Genomic DNA, 14,568 nt, shown 5'->3' with positions numbered 1-14,568 from the left:
CGTTAAATTTTTGTTACCTTAGAATGAAACGTTTTTATCTACAGATAGATAACTATATACTATTCTCATTCCCAGGTCATCAGCGGTGTTCAATTAGTTGCAATCTGCAACTTCACCCTTAAAGCTGCACTCATCAATATTTTTATATGAACAATGGGTCAAATAACTGTGATTAATGTGAAGATTGTCACTTATAGAGATGAACCCACAGAGAATTATCAACTGTCTCTGCAGTTCCCCTCAGCTTTATGAAGCATTTTAGCATCTTTCAGCTCATTATTTTGGATTTATAGTTAATCCTCTGATAAAGCTGTATACTACCTGCCCAGGGCTAAACAGAAAACATACAAAATTAGCAACTAGCTAGTGACATAACTCCCCCCAACAAGAATGACAATCTCCTTTAATAGTGCTGTTGCTCTGATAAACAATCAAGAGCCAATAACTGATTAGTTAACATGTATTATTAGTTTTATGTCATTTTATGCTTTGTTACATAGCAGACAGTAAAGAGATTATGGTTATGGTTGCCGCCTGATGACGTTCCTAATAAATGCCTCTTTGGGACACTTTGAGACAAAGCAGCACTTAATCTTTAGCTGTAACTTGAGATTGCTTGATAACATATTTCACTGACGGCAGGTTAATGACATTCAGTTAGAAGAGACAATTGTTCAATTGACATGATCACAAGGATGTCACATTTTCACAATAACACAAAGGGAAACCAGACTCATGACATCATTGACCTTAGAAACTGTTTCAGAGGGAGAAGTGGGAAAAAGTGAAAATAGAAAAGTTTAAAAGACAGTATACAGGAACGTAGCTGAAGTTTCTTTGAAAGCACACACATACTTCCTCTTCCTCATCCTCCTCCTTCTGCCCCTTCCACTCCTCCTCCCATTTCCTACCACCCAACTCTCATCGCTCAAAAAAAATCACTCCATCACTGTTCAGGTCGCACGCATCCCTCAAACCCTGTTCTGTCTGACTGACTTGACTGAATGAAGATATTTTAAGGGGTGAGTGCTTTAAATGTATTCAGCTGGATGCTGTTTATTCTGATATATTTTTTGTTCACCTCTCTGTCTCTCTGTGCTTTTCTCCTCCTCCGGTGACATTACAGAGCTCGCGTCAGCGGAGATGTTGGCAGGTGCGTTAGTCCTGGGCACCATCCTTACAGCTTTACCAGGTAAGAGAGAAACACAAAAATACATCAGAACTTCTAAAGAAATTCATCAAGAGGTGTAAAACTTACTAAACTTAATAAGTATATTCTTATTAGTTAAGGGGATGAGAACTGACAGGCTCCTTAATTGTCAAATATTTGTACTGTATGTACAGATATATCATAGATGTGCCACACATACTGTAAAACAACAGTTAAAATGACTTATGGGATCCATTATGCACATAAGGTCCTGCAGCCAGGTGCCCTTGCCTTTACGCTCAAGTTATTTATAAGTATTGATTGCCTTTTGTGCAAGGTAGTCAGCCAGGCAGGCAGTTAGCAGCACAGGACGACACCACGGCTGCACACCAGGGCTCATTCTCACTGCTTCAGTTTTATGTGTCATTCTCTGGGCTGATCAGAGCTGTGGTTTGACAAGTTTTTCTCTGAGGAGCCACATTGGAGGAAAACTTTAACTTGTTGGCAGTTTAAACTTACACTTCTTTTAGTCTTTAAGTGTGTATTCCCTAAACTTTTGGTAGCTTATTTTCTATGGCAGGCAATCTGTGGATGTGACAGTCAGTAGTTATGGATGCTGATCACTGAACTGGTTCTTCATCAAAGTATGAGAACAAATGGTGTGGAAAGACAGAGCGTAGAGACTTTTATCTATCAGCTTGCTTTGTATACATTTTTAGGTTATACATAAGAAATGTTTGGTGTTTGTGTTTGTGTGCGTGTGGGTTTTATTTTTTATAAGCCATGCATGTGTGAATGAACTTGCTGCATTTGTGATTTTTTGCTGTTTATGATTTTGCATATTTGTGCCCTTCAATCATCCTTCAGGTATCGAGAGCAGGTGGAGTGTGTCATTTTCCAGGAGGGAGATCTGTGTGTGGGCAGGAACAACTGTGACTTTGCCCTGTCGTTATGACTACCCATCAGGTATGAAATCAATACATAAATCCTCTCTATTATATTTTTAGTCATTTCGTTTTGGTATTTTGAAAATCTAGTTTTTACTTTCTATACTGATTAATAAAGCAATAAAATGCTCTGGATTCTACATGTGTGCAAGATCAAACACTTAAAATTAGTTAAATAATCTAAAGCTTTATAATATTTTGCTGCTTTTTTCATCCTCCATCATTTTTCTTCTGAGTTTGGAGTTATGCTGTGGCTTTCTCTTTACAGGTCACACCATGAAGCGGGTCATGTGGTTCCGTGTGTCTTCAGAAGGTCGTAGGGAGTTCGCTCACCACACCGACCCAAACCAGATTAGCCTGTCATACCGTGGACGTACACGGTATGAGAAACACACAGCTGGCATACTCTAATGTAAAATAATGAAATAATGCATAAATGTATGACAAATGAATCACTGGTTCCAGCTACATCGGGGGCAGCTATTCCAGCTGTTCAGTCCAGATTCGGGTTGTGAAGCTGAGTGATGCAGGCGAGTACCACTTCCGGTTTGAGACAGACCAACCACTGGGGAGATGGACCTCCCCTAACACAATCACTCTCGATGTCACAGGTATGACTGTTCAAACTAAAACTGCTGTAACGTCTCTGCTATAACAAAGAGGTATTGATTCCTGTGCTGGATTCATGCAGCCAGTGTTTTTGTGAAGGTATGAATGTGTGTGTGTATTTCAGACCTTCAGGTTCAGGTGCATCCAGCAAGGCCCAGCAACATGTTTGGCTTCGGAGAGACTGTGTTTGTTGGCTGCCAGGCCAGAGGATGTGCATCTCCTGGAAGGAGTCTTGCACTGTACAGGTGTGTTTAATGTACATGTGGATGTATTATTGCTTTCAGCGGTTGAGAGCTTATTGTAGTTAATATTTAACAGTACACTGTCTGCTACACTTCTGATTCCCAACCTATTATTATTTAGAAATATAACCTTGGAAAAGATCTCCCAGCATAAGGGCACTGTGAAGACCTGAATCTAAAGTTATATTCACAGAGCCTTCACTCTATGATAAACAGCCTCATCCTGCATTAGGCAGTACAGAGAAACAACCAAAAGATCTAATAGAACAATGGCCAATCATTAGGGAGAATAAAACACTGAATTTGCCTCTTAAGTATGTATGATTGTTAAAAATGAAAAAAAAGCATAATACAGACAGAATTGTATTAAAAGGTACTAAAAGATCTCTACTCTGATATTCACAGTATATATAATAATATAATAATCTGCTCAAAATGCATCCAAATCTCTTGTTTTAAACAAACTTCCTGCAGTTATTGCGTTCACTGTTTGGGACAGTTTATCAGCTGTTATTGTTATGCTATGAATACAATATCTATAAAATATGTCAGTCGGGGGTTGTCGGTTTACTCAATGATTGGAAATGGGGTCCCTTAATGAAATGGGCTGGAAACCACTGTGCTACACTTTAGATATGACACGCTGCTCTGCACACAGGAACGGACTAAACCTCGGTTCCTATGACAAGTGGATGATTATCAACCGCTTTGACCAGCAGCATGCCGGAGCATACACCTGTCGACCAATCCCACCACAGAATGTCCAGTCACCATCCCTCTCCCTGGCTCTGGGACGTGAGTACATTAAAACCAATCAAACCAACCAAAACAAAACACACAAACATGTTTTCAGAGGGAGATTTTCATATAGAAGAATATTCTTAGATTTAATAAAGTGTAAACTGTATTTAAACTGCATTATTTAATATATCCTTTTTTTCACTCCCTCCTGTTCTCCCTCTCTTCCCCTTCCAGACGCTCCTAATTCCACCTCCATAGCAGTCTCCCCAGTAGCGGACGTGTCAGAGGGGGGGGCGGTCACTCTGACCTGCCGTAGCGACGCAGCTCCACCTGTGGAGAGCTTTGCATGGTTCAAAGGTACAGGACAGCATTGACAGCGTGTTGTAGAAATGAGCTGAGTGATGGTGGTGACATACACTGTAATGTGAATTTCCTCCTGCAGTTGGACAAGTGTAGCTCCTTTAATGATTTGTTGAAGCAGAGGATCAAGTTTTCTTCTAGGATTGCAGGACTTATTTTTCAAGTGCAGCATGTAAATGTTTTTTCATGCTCATAATGTGAATTAATGTGCACACTAATCTGCACATGTGTCTCTGTCTTCTCTCCAGACATGGACAGTGGCAGCATCCCAGACAGCTTTAGGCCTCAGCTCCACCTGTCCCACCTCAGATACACAGACAGAGGAGAGTACTTCTGTGTAGCACGTAACTCACTGGGAACAGACCGCTCCAAACCACTTCTACTCAATGTCACTTGTAAGTTTGTTGGATGTTTTCACAGGCAGTGTGTCTTGGGTCGACTTCAAGCACTTGCACTTTGATCAGAATTAAATTTTGAGAGTAAAAGACCTTTGTAAAACCTATATTAGGTCTGGATGTATATTTATATCTTACGTCCTGTTGTGTAAATTTGTAAAAGGTTAGTCTGGGTTAAACTGATTAGGAAACTGTTAGAAACTGTAGTCATAATGAGAGGACTCATGTGGATTCAGTAGGAAGTGATACAAACTGCTGATTTATCATACTTTACTTTTGTTTCTAAGAACATGCATCAAATGGAAATTATTAGTCTCTAGTCTAGATTAGTCTGTCGACTGAAAATGAACCTGCAACTATCTTGATTTTCAATTTTCCAAGCAAAAATAAGAAGCTTTTCCTGGTCCCACCTACTCAGTCATAAGCATTTACTGCTGTTTATAATTGACTGAATATTTGTATGTCTGACTGTCTCCTACTTAAAACTGAAAGGTCTGCAGATTGTTTACATTATTAGCCACTCATTAAACTCTACATTCTTTTATGAGAAGCTGTGAAAAGGAATCAATAATTGCATTTACTGAACCTCAAATAAACATAATATTAATGATGCTTCTGTTTTTCTCTCCATCTGTTTGCCTGTTCAGACTCTCCAAAGAACACGCGTGTGCTCGTGAGTCCTCTAGGTGACATCAGAGAAGGCTCATATGTAAACCTGAGCTGTGTCAGCCACGCCCACCCCCCAGCCAGCAGGTAGGAGCAATACATTTGTATATTTTTATTGTTCATATTGTTTTCCTTATCATAGTTCTTACAGGTGTTTTTGTGGATTTTGTCATCATTATCATCATTCTTGTATTTGTCATGTCATCTCTTTTTCTATCTAATTTCTTAACTTTTTTTATTTAGACTTACTTTCCTTTAAGGAGTCATTAATAAGGACTGGGCAATATGGAACAAAGATTTAAATAATGATAAATATTCAACTTTATTACACCAAGTGTTAAATAATCTGATTATTAAGGACCAAGGATTATATTATTGCAAACTATGCAGTCTTACAATAATTTTTATCATCAGCATCTTCACCATCCTCGCTCCTGCAGGTATGCTTGGTATCGTATCCTAGGTGACCAGGTGTTGGCTAAAGGAACCGTCCAGAACCTGGCATTCCCGTTAGTGCGTGCTCACCATGCTGGTCAGTACTACTGTAAAGCGTGGAACCGGTTAGGATACCAAACCTCTCCTGTTGCTACACTCACTATACTTTGTAAGTAGTGGGTGTGTTGTTTGCTCGTGCATGACATGTTTGGGATTGAGAGGATTTTTTCTCTGGGCTAGGTTTGTCTGTTTGTAATAAATACTAATATTTATCTGAGGGACATGCTTCGCTGATATCTACACATAAATACCTCTAAAGTGTCTATGTTTAGTCTTCTATTTGTCTTTGAGATTTTTGAGAAAGAAAGACTTTCCATATGTCTTCAGGCATTGTAACTGTACTCTTTGTTAAACCTAAATGTACTGTATATTGTAAACAATATATCATTTGATCACGGGGTTCCCAAACTCACCAGAACAACAGGTGGTCCATCTACAAACCCTAACTTCCTTCATAATTTTACTGAATTCATATCATTGTCATGTTAAATTTACATGACAAAACTTTGCTTCCTCTTCCTCTCTCTTCAGACCCACCTAAGAACACCTCAGTTCTGGCTCGTCCCTCCAGTGTGGTGGACGCTGGCCGGCCTTTGACCTTGACCTGCAGCAGTCAGGCCAACCCAGCAGTGGACAACTTCACATGGCACCGCTTATCTCTGGACGGGGGCTCTGTACAATGTTAGCATCGTAAAAATGTGGTTCCCCTCAAGGTTAACATTACAAAATCATAAATACCTTACTCTATAACCTGTGGTAAATGGCCGTAGTCAGTAAGGTGTCTCAGGCTCTGTGTGCCTCTGTCGGTTTTTCTGAAACAGTAAGTGGATCTTCTCCCTTTCTGCACAGCATGGGGCACAAAGTCTGGTCCTGTCTTCACCTTCTCAGAGGTCGGCCCTGGAGAGAGCGGTCAGTACTACTGTGAGGCCAGGAATCGAATTGGAGCCCACAGCTCTCCCGTCCTCACTGTACGAGTCAGAGGTACATAATGATTTATGCATGGACTCTTCTATATCCTTCACACTGCTGTCTGTGTGTCTCTGTGCTGTGGCAAAACAAGAAGAAAACATTTTGGTTGTTAGTACAGCTCTACAGTGAAATATCTCAACAACTATCAAACAGATTGCCATGAAATTTTGTACATTCATGTTTAATGTAGCGCTACCATGAGGTTCACATTTGTGGTTTTGGGTCAAATGTCTTGAAAGTTATTGGATGGATTGCTATGAAATTTAGTACTGATATCCATGTCCCCTTCAGGATGAATTGTAATCATTTTAAATAACTGTAGCATAATCAAGTTAAATTTGTCAGTACTTTGGTTTATGACCAAATACCTGCAAAGCTAATGAGCATCAGTTGTACTTTATGTTTAGAGCTACTTACCAAATGTTGCTAATTGGTATGCTGACATGCTAAACTAAGATGTTGGACATTTTACTTGCTAAACATCAGCATGTTAGCATTGTTATTGTAAGCATGTTAGCATGTTAATGTTAGCATTTAACTGTACATATATACCCTATAAAAGCAAGGCTTTAGACCTTGGAAGGATTTTTCCTTGGCAATAGCTTCCCAACACTAGGTAGACTATTGAATGCAGCCAACATTATAAAAAAAATAATGAAGTGGTAATATGCTGAATTACTTATATCAACTGGCAGTAGAAAGTAGTAAAACTGGGAACTATTTCTATGAAAATGTAATGGATTACTTTACAGTATGGTTTTGACACTTGCTTAAAGAATGAGGAGACTTCATGCTGTGAGCTCTTTAAAATTATAGCAACCTTTAAGACAAAAAATCTTACAATGGAATTTATTATGTGGCGATTTTCATGAGTTGTGAAGGTGTCAGAATTACATTTACACTCAGTCTAAAAGCCTTTAGTGGTTCATCTCTGCTGCCCACTGACACACCCCTGTGTTTACTGGATTATACCCTGACTTTTCTCTTGCTATGAGTTTTCATTGTGAACGCATTGTCCCTTTTAAAGGTGTAATGGAAGAGATGAGGTGTCACTGATGAGGTTAGTGAAACACCCCAGCCTCAGTTTTACATCTATGCTTCTAATTATCTGAGGCAATTGCTCCAAAATGGTTTGAAGTGTTTCTCTGAGATTATAGCAGAGGGGATGTTTGGACTGGGTTCTGTGTGATTGAAATGATGAGTGAAGAAACCTGTCACTATCGCAGCATGAGGTCCAGGCCCTTGTCTTCATTGTGTATGCTCTCATGATTTCTGACTGTTTTTCTATGAGTCATGGTGAGTCATGTAAAGCCCTTTCGCTACAAGGGGAGAGGAAGGGGTGATGAGGTGTTGTGGAAAACTACTATTTGAGTCTAGACAGCTGAAGAAGTGGAGTTAGGTTTGGAAATCAGAACTGGAAACACAAGTCTAGACGACTGCAAGATGATGCACAGCTCTCCCTGTTCACTTTCTATTTTTATGTCTGATGTTATTTTTTTTAGCTTGCAGCACTTCTATTTTTATTCATCTCATGTTGACCCTGACTCCCTCTTCTTTCTTCCTGTTTCTAGTCATGCTGATAACCTCTGTTAACCTCCCACTGACAGGTCGTCTTAAGGTCATTGCCTTGGCGTCAGCAGTAGGCGTGTCTGCTGGACTCATCACTCTCACAGTCGCCATTATGATCAGGTGATACGCTGTTTTCTCACTGTTAGATGGACTAATTTCACTTAATTCTATTTTTTAGGAGGACTATACAATAATTTTGTGTCCATTGTAGCTAATTTTCAAGTTCAGCATCAGTTTATTCAATATTTTAATATTTTAGGGATTTATTTTCTTGAGGTTGATCTTCCTACAGCCAGTTTCATGGTTTATTTGCATTACTTTTGTGGTAGGAGTCATCACTTGGTTATGGTTGAATAATATTATTCCTGTGTCTTCATAGTAAGAACATGCACAGAGTAGACATCGAGTCAGGAGATGTAGCAAACAAGGTAAAGTATACTCATAGTTCTATTACGTTTCATTTTAGTTTTTGTCTAACCTGCAGTTGACAGTTCAAAAACATGCTTTTAATACAATAATTAAGTCAGTTCATTAAAAAATGACCCTCAGTTTTACTTTTTCCCTTATTCTCTCTGTGTGTGTGCCTGTGTTTGTGTGTGTGACCCCAGCGTCCGTCAGTGACAGCTGACACCATGTTCTATGAGTCAGCCCAACAGACCTTTCCAGTGAGAAAGGGCAAGATGTCCGACATACCGGTACACCACTCAGTCTAAACGTCTTATATAATGTCTTATATAATTCTTGATAAGAATAACAATATATTACAAATGATCTAACTTTCTGATGTATCTCTGCATGTGTATGTGTGTGTGTGTGTGTGTGTGTGTGTGTGCAGGAGGAGCCAGAGGACTTGAGTGACAGCTCCCACCCTGCCATCGTTCCTCTAAAGGATGCTCCACCAATCACAGAAGTTGAAAGTCACAGCCCGGCCCCCAACTACATCACTGTCCACTACTCCAAGTTGTCCAGGTACACGCGATCTTTCTCCATCACACTACCTCCAAGTCACTTTTTCTTCTCCTCTGAACTACTCTGTCTCTGCCTTTCTCCTTCCTCCTTTTGTTCACTGGGAAACATTCTACGTCTGTTTCTGTCTCAACTACAACATCTGTCTCCCTACTGAGCTGTTGACCACAGCAGCAATCTACTGTTTCATGTCCTACATGTCACAGATTTTATTTTACAACTACATAGGCAGTCTTGCTTTCTTCTTTATCTTCCTGTCGTCACCATCTCTCTAGTCTCTTCCTTACGCTTTCCACGCCTCGTCCTTTCCTGTCTTTACTCTCTTTCTTCTGTGATATCCAACACCTTCTCCTGTTTATGAGAGGACAATAAATTCCTCATCCCAGTTTTGGACATTAAAAACATTTCAGTGGTTCTGGAACAAAACGGAGAGCTGTGTTTTATGATTTGATCTGAGTCAGATGTCCAGATGAACTCATATGGTTTCTGTTTGTTGTTGATGTTGGTTCAGTGCAGAGCAGGTGCAGGTCCACAACGTGCCACTGGGCGGTGAAAAAAAGCCGAAAGATTCCTCTAAAGTTGTTTACACTCTACTGCCCCAGCCTCGCCACTGACCTGGGGACAAAGGCAATCAGGTATGACACTCTCACTATTGTCATTTAAAAGCCTCAGAGGTACGGTTCTGTTCAGTTTATTTGAGCTGTTTTTTGTATTTTCTACTCGAAATGGTCCCTATAATTTTATATATCATATACAGGGGCCTGTGTCAATGCTATGATCACCCCACATACAGTAGGACGCTCAAAATGGATGAGATAATAATCCAGTAAAGTTGTGCCCCTGGAAGGAAAAAAGGCCACACAAAAGGATACCTGTTAAAATAAAAAGAGTCTCAGTGGTGCAATTAACAAACCATGCAGAAATTCTAAAATTCTTGAGATCAAATTGTGTTCTGCTGCTGTAATAGGATCATTTGCATTCAGTTGGCTTCTGCTGTTTTCAACCTTTACTCGTGTTTCTGCTCTTGTTATTCTCTGTTATTCCTCAGCTGAAAAACACATCAGCCTTCCTCATATGAACCAATCACTTTGCTTCCATTCACCCAGAGGGGATTGTGGGACAGGAAACGGCTCCTTGTGAACTCTGACGATGCCTTACGCTGTTCTGGGTCAGACGTGTTGTTATGGATTCTCCACAGTTCACCAGACCACAAGGACAACATGTGGTCCTGGTCCTGACTGCAAGTCCATCTCCTAAAGTGTGTTGCATGTCTTTCCCCTTTTTTTCCATATGCATCTTACCACTGTGTGCTGCCGATGAAGCAGAAATGCTTGAAAACAAAGTAGTGAAAAAGTGAGCATTCACACTGCTGGTTGTCATTTTGCTTGCATTCATATCCACAGTACGGGCTGTATCTACTGCTGCTTTTTACTTGATGCAGATGAATATAGATGACACAGTATCACTGGTTGCTACGGCATCGTTTGTATCCTCCGACCACTGAAAAGTGAAAATCATTTGTATGCAAACATATCTGTCTCTAATACAAATGATATGTTAGTGGATAAAACCTGTAGAGAATTGTTTAACATCTATAAAGAATATGAAATATTTCCACACTGTATTCAACAATGTTCTGAATAGTTCATTTTGAATGCTGAGGCTGCAACAGTTATTCAGTTGATATAGCTTGCTTCCAATAAAATTTGTCTTAAGCAACGCCAGAAGATAATGTAAAATAAATAAAAATAAAACAAACACTTGCAGTAGAACAAATCATAGCTTTTTCATTATTTTTGCAGCTCGCAAACGTTTGAATGTGTGGACAAATGATCAATGTGTTGAGAGTGAGGAAAGCGTTTGTCAGCAGTAGAGGGATGCAATGTAGGAATGTAGGAAAATGTGATTTTTATTTTCTCTAATAAAGGCAAAACAAATTTCAGAGAACAAAAGCACAATACAGTCAGTGGAATCAACCCAAGGTATGCTATATATTAACTTTGTAGCTTCTTTCATTTCATTGCTAACAAAAAAGGTAGCAATAAAGACAGAAAAAAACATCAACCTGCACATTCGTTGTTTCTGTTAAATCCAAAGCAAACTATTAATTTGACTATCAAATGTCTAGTTCTCTTTCCCCTCCCTCCTCTTTCTAATGCACTACTAATAGTGAAATATAATTTGACCAGTTTATAATAAAAATAAATACTGCAAAGAAGTTACTCTCACAAAGATATATTTAATACAGCCTATTTATTTGTAATTTATTGATTAACTGTTTCATCCCTTGTGATTACTAATGTGGAGCGGAGGGTTGCACAATTTTACCAACACATTTGATCATTTTAACAATGACACAGAAGAGAAGGTGTTGGTACGTTGTTGGTGTGTTCATCATTGTTCAATTGTGGCATCGGACACCACAGACACTGTAAATAATACTGACTGGAATTAGGGCTATAAATCCGCTGGTTAAACCTGAGTATAAAAACAACCACACAATGACACAACTTTGTTCTTGTTCTCTGACCTCTGCAGAGGAAATGTTTGATGCAATAAATGTGCCACTATGATGTACATGTACATTGTGACATTTCCTCCCTTGATGTGGAGCTGCAGAGGAAGTATTTGGTGGGGTAATGTGCTTAAAGTTATGATCAGACAACAATAAAAACCTAAATAGTCATAATAATTAATGATGTTACAATCATCCATTTGGACAGTTTTTATTCCTCTTTTCTCACTTTATTTGCTCTTCTATCATCCATAGCAACCCTCCACTACTGATGTAGTGGTTTATGCACACCTATATGGAGTGTAAGTCATTGCCTACACTGGTTGCATGATCCAATAACACCACCCTGTGGTGAAGGATAGATTGTGTCAGCAATGACAAACTGACAGCAGCTGTTTCTGGCATGTTGGCCACTTAGAGAAGCTCGATTATAGTGCAGTGATTTTTGGTTCCTGGGCAGAAGGACTTTCAATAAGAAACCTTCAGTTTATCTCTCTAAACCCTGTGGTGGTTTCAAATCTCTATAGACAGATCACAAAAAATCCCACCCAGTATATTTTGCTTGAAGGCACAAGATATAATTCCTACAGATCTTCCAACTTTATTTCACTCACCCTCTCTCACCCGTGGATATTCCTGTGGAGATCCTAGGTACCATACACACTTCAAATGATCCATCCACTGCATTGGGTGTTTCATTGCACCATCACTCTTTTTTACCGACAGTGATACCCCAGTACAAAATGTTTGATTCAATCTGTTGAGTTTCAACATGTCCTACAAACACTTAGGTACATTTAGAAATGTGTGGCGGGAAAAACTGTCAGCAAATTCCCCACTTCCCTGTGCACGTGCTACTGGTTACTGAGCATATACTGAGTGTTTCTTGTTGTGTATCAATAACCTGGTGGATGACCAATGGATCTATTGTCCCCACGTCCTACATACCTTGCATGTTTGTGTGTGTGTTCAGATTCAGATCTTATTATGTGAGGTTTTCTAACTTTATCAGCACTCTGAATGTGTGACAATATGATGAAAGGACACAGGGAGGGGACACCCTCCCAGTTCTGCTTTTTAACTCACAAAATCACTCTTGGGAATGTACAAAGCAGTAAGTCAGCTTGCTTATGTTGGTGAGTACTGCCTTTAATACACATGAATACTGACTATGAATATTGTTCTCAGTGCTCTGCTGTATATTAATCTGTGTCCTTTGTGACAATATTGCAGGTTGACTTTAATCATGGAAAAACTGATTCTGCTTATTCTGGTAATAATGCCAGGTAAGGAAACACTTTCTGTAAATTAATGTATAGCAAATGTGGTGACTGTTATCAAATCATTATCTAACTTTTGCTTTGAGCTTTGAAATACATTTTATACAGTCTAATTTTTGCCCACAGGTGTCTGGAGCGCAGACTGGGGGGTGACCTTCAAAAGTCAGTGTGCTTTGAGAGGGACATCAGTAGTTATTAGCTGCAAGTATGACTATCCTGTTGGTCATAGTGTCACTTCAGTTAACTGGTCTAAAGCCAAGCGTGTGTCTGGCCTGTGGAGGCTGGTTTACCTGTCAAGCCTCCCTTCACCCCCAGGCCACTTTAAATATGTGGGCAACTACTGGAATAATTGTAGTCTGGAGATCAATAATGTACAACACGCTGATGAAGGACAATACTTTTTCAGTTTTTCAACAACATTCAACAGATGGACGAGTAAAACATTTGCTCATTTGTTCGTAACAGGTAATGACAAAATAATGGGTACATTTGTCATGAATTAGATATGTTCTAGTAAAATTAATTGATTTTCTGCTTCTGTTTCTGAATCAGAGTTGACCACAGTTGTGCAGCCGAGCACTGTGACAGAGGGAGATAATGTCAGTCTGACCTGTGCGTCAGGTTGTTCTACACTTTTAGAGGTAGTCTGGTTCAGAGATGGAGAGCCTGTACCAAATCCAGTCTTCCAGGCCAGGAGAGAGGATGCTGGGAGATACTACTGTGCCGTCCTAGGAAAAGAGACGGTCAGATCAGCCTCTGTGGCTCTAAATGTTCAGTGTAAGTACACGAATAACATGTTTCACATTTCAAAGCTAAACTTGTGAAATGCTCCTGTGTCTCAGTTACCTCAAAAAGTCACCATTTAATCTGTCTCCTTTTTGTCAATATAGTTTATTTATTGGGTGAAATCAACAACTGACTTAACACCTGTATATAACTGGAATGAAATGCTTGTTATATTTTTTTTCATTTAGTTTTTTAGGCTTCCTGCATAAAAGAATTACTCTTGTGGGACAATAAAACAACTGAAAAAAGTGACAATTAAGGCACAATTTAATGAAATACGTGTTCACTGACCAACTGTGAAAGTGAACTCTTCTTCTCTCTTTCAGATGCTCCCAAAAAAGTCACACTGTCAATGAGTCCATCTGGAGATGTTGTCAAAGGGAATCTGGTGACTCTCACCTGCAGCAGTGATGCCAACCCACCTGTGACACAGAGTGGATACAGGCTGTATAAAGACAGGCAGTTTATCAGTTCAGGACTGAATCACACCATCTCTGACGTCCAGCCCGGCCACAGCGGACTGTACCACTGTCAGGCCTGGAATAATATCGGCGACTTCGTTAACTCAACTGAGGTTCACCTTGATGTCCAGTGTAAGTATGCTGACATGTGACACTGAGAAGACTCTTCAAATGTCTGTGTTTTGTTACAGAAACCGTGTCGCACATTACTGAGATACAGGAGTTAGTAAGTTTTCATGCTGCGTTCAAGAGGTTGTCAAAAATTTCTACAAAAAAAAAAAAAGATTCTGACAGGACAAGATGTTAAAGGAAAGAAATGCTGCTAAAATGTTCATACTGATTAGAACATACATAAATAGACATTTTCGGTCTATAAAATAAAATAAAATTGGTGTATAAAAGAAATGTATTTTTTTT

General features: G+C 39.5%; 2 protein-coding genes across 3 annotated transcripts in view; both read left to right on the top strand.

Annotated features, from left to right (window-relative positions):
• Positions 1-772: 772 nt before the first annotated feature.
• si:dkey-33i11.1 (sialoadhesin) lies at positions 773-10,890 on the top strand. 2 transcript variants are annotated; one of them, XM_035671984.1, is made up of 19 exons: positions 773-1,022; positions 1,127-1,192; positions 2,018-2,116; positions 2,366-2,477; positions 2,563-2,708; positions 2,831-2,951; positions 3,607-3,743; positions 3,924-4,046; positions 4,298-4,444; positions 5,092-5,197; positions 5,551-5,714; positions 6,137-6,286; positions 6,455-6,586; positions 8,182-8,263; positions 8,523-8,571; positions 8,752-8,838; positions 8,979-9,112; positions 9,621-9,744; positions 10,216-10,890. In XM_035671984.1, exons 2-18 carry the CDS (start codon positions 1,144-1,146, stop codon positions 9,721-9,723), a joined length of 1,941 nt encoding a protein of 646 aa, XP_035527877.1. In that variant the 5' UTR covers positions 773-1,022; positions 1,127-1,143; the 3' UTR covers positions 9,724-9,744; positions 10,216-10,890. The 2 variants fall into 2 exon arrangements, with proteins under 2 accessions (XP_035527877.1, XP_035527876.1); XM_035671983.1 differs by having other exon boundaries at positions 778-1,022; positions 10,158-10,890.
• Positions 10,891-11,035: 145 nt separating this feature from the next.
• LOC118335709 (B-cell receptor CD22-like) overlaps positions 11,036-14,568 on the top strand; it is a 7,353-nt gene continuing 3,820 nt past the window's right edge. The window contains exons 1-5 of the mRNA XM_035672135.1: positions 11,036-12,760; positions 12,858-12,910; positions 13,031-13,369; positions 13,457-13,681; positions 14,017-14,283. Coding sequence (XP_035528028.1) covers positions 12,645-12,760; positions 12,858-12,910; positions 13,031-13,369; positions 13,457-13,681; positions 14,017-14,283 — 1,000 coding nt within the window. The 5' untranslated portion in view covers positions 11,036-12,644. The remainder of the gene's footprint in view (positions 12,761-12,857; positions 12,911-13,030; positions 13,370-13,456; positions 13,682-14,016; positions 14,284-14,568) is intronic.

The sequence above is a fragment of the Morone saxatilis genome, unplaced genomic scaffold (assembly GCF_004916995.1).
Source record: "Morone saxatilis isolate NCDOM2014 unplaced genomic scaffold, NCSU_SB_2.0 Contig24, whole genome shotgun sequence".
NCBI classification, from domain to species: domain Eukaryota; kingdom Metazoa; phylum Chordata; class Actinopteri; family Moronidae; genus Morone; species Morone saxatilis.
This window is presented reverse-complemented; position numbering and strand designations above follow the sequence as displayed.

Excerpts from the sequence above, each read along its gene's own strand:
- si:dkey-33i11.1 (XM_035671984.1), top strand. The coding sequence starts at position 1,144 with ATGTTGGCAGGTGCGTTAGTCCTGGGCACCATCCTTACAGCTTTACCA. Across the intron at positions 2,117-2,365 it reads TCGTTATGACTACCCATCAG|GTCACACCATGAAGCGGGTC; the intron begins GTATGAAATCAA and ends TTCTCTTTACAG. Across the intron at positions 2,478-2,562 it reads TCATACCGTGGACGTACACG|CTACATCGGGGGCAGCTATT; the intron begins GTATGAGAAACA and ends CACTGGTTCCAG.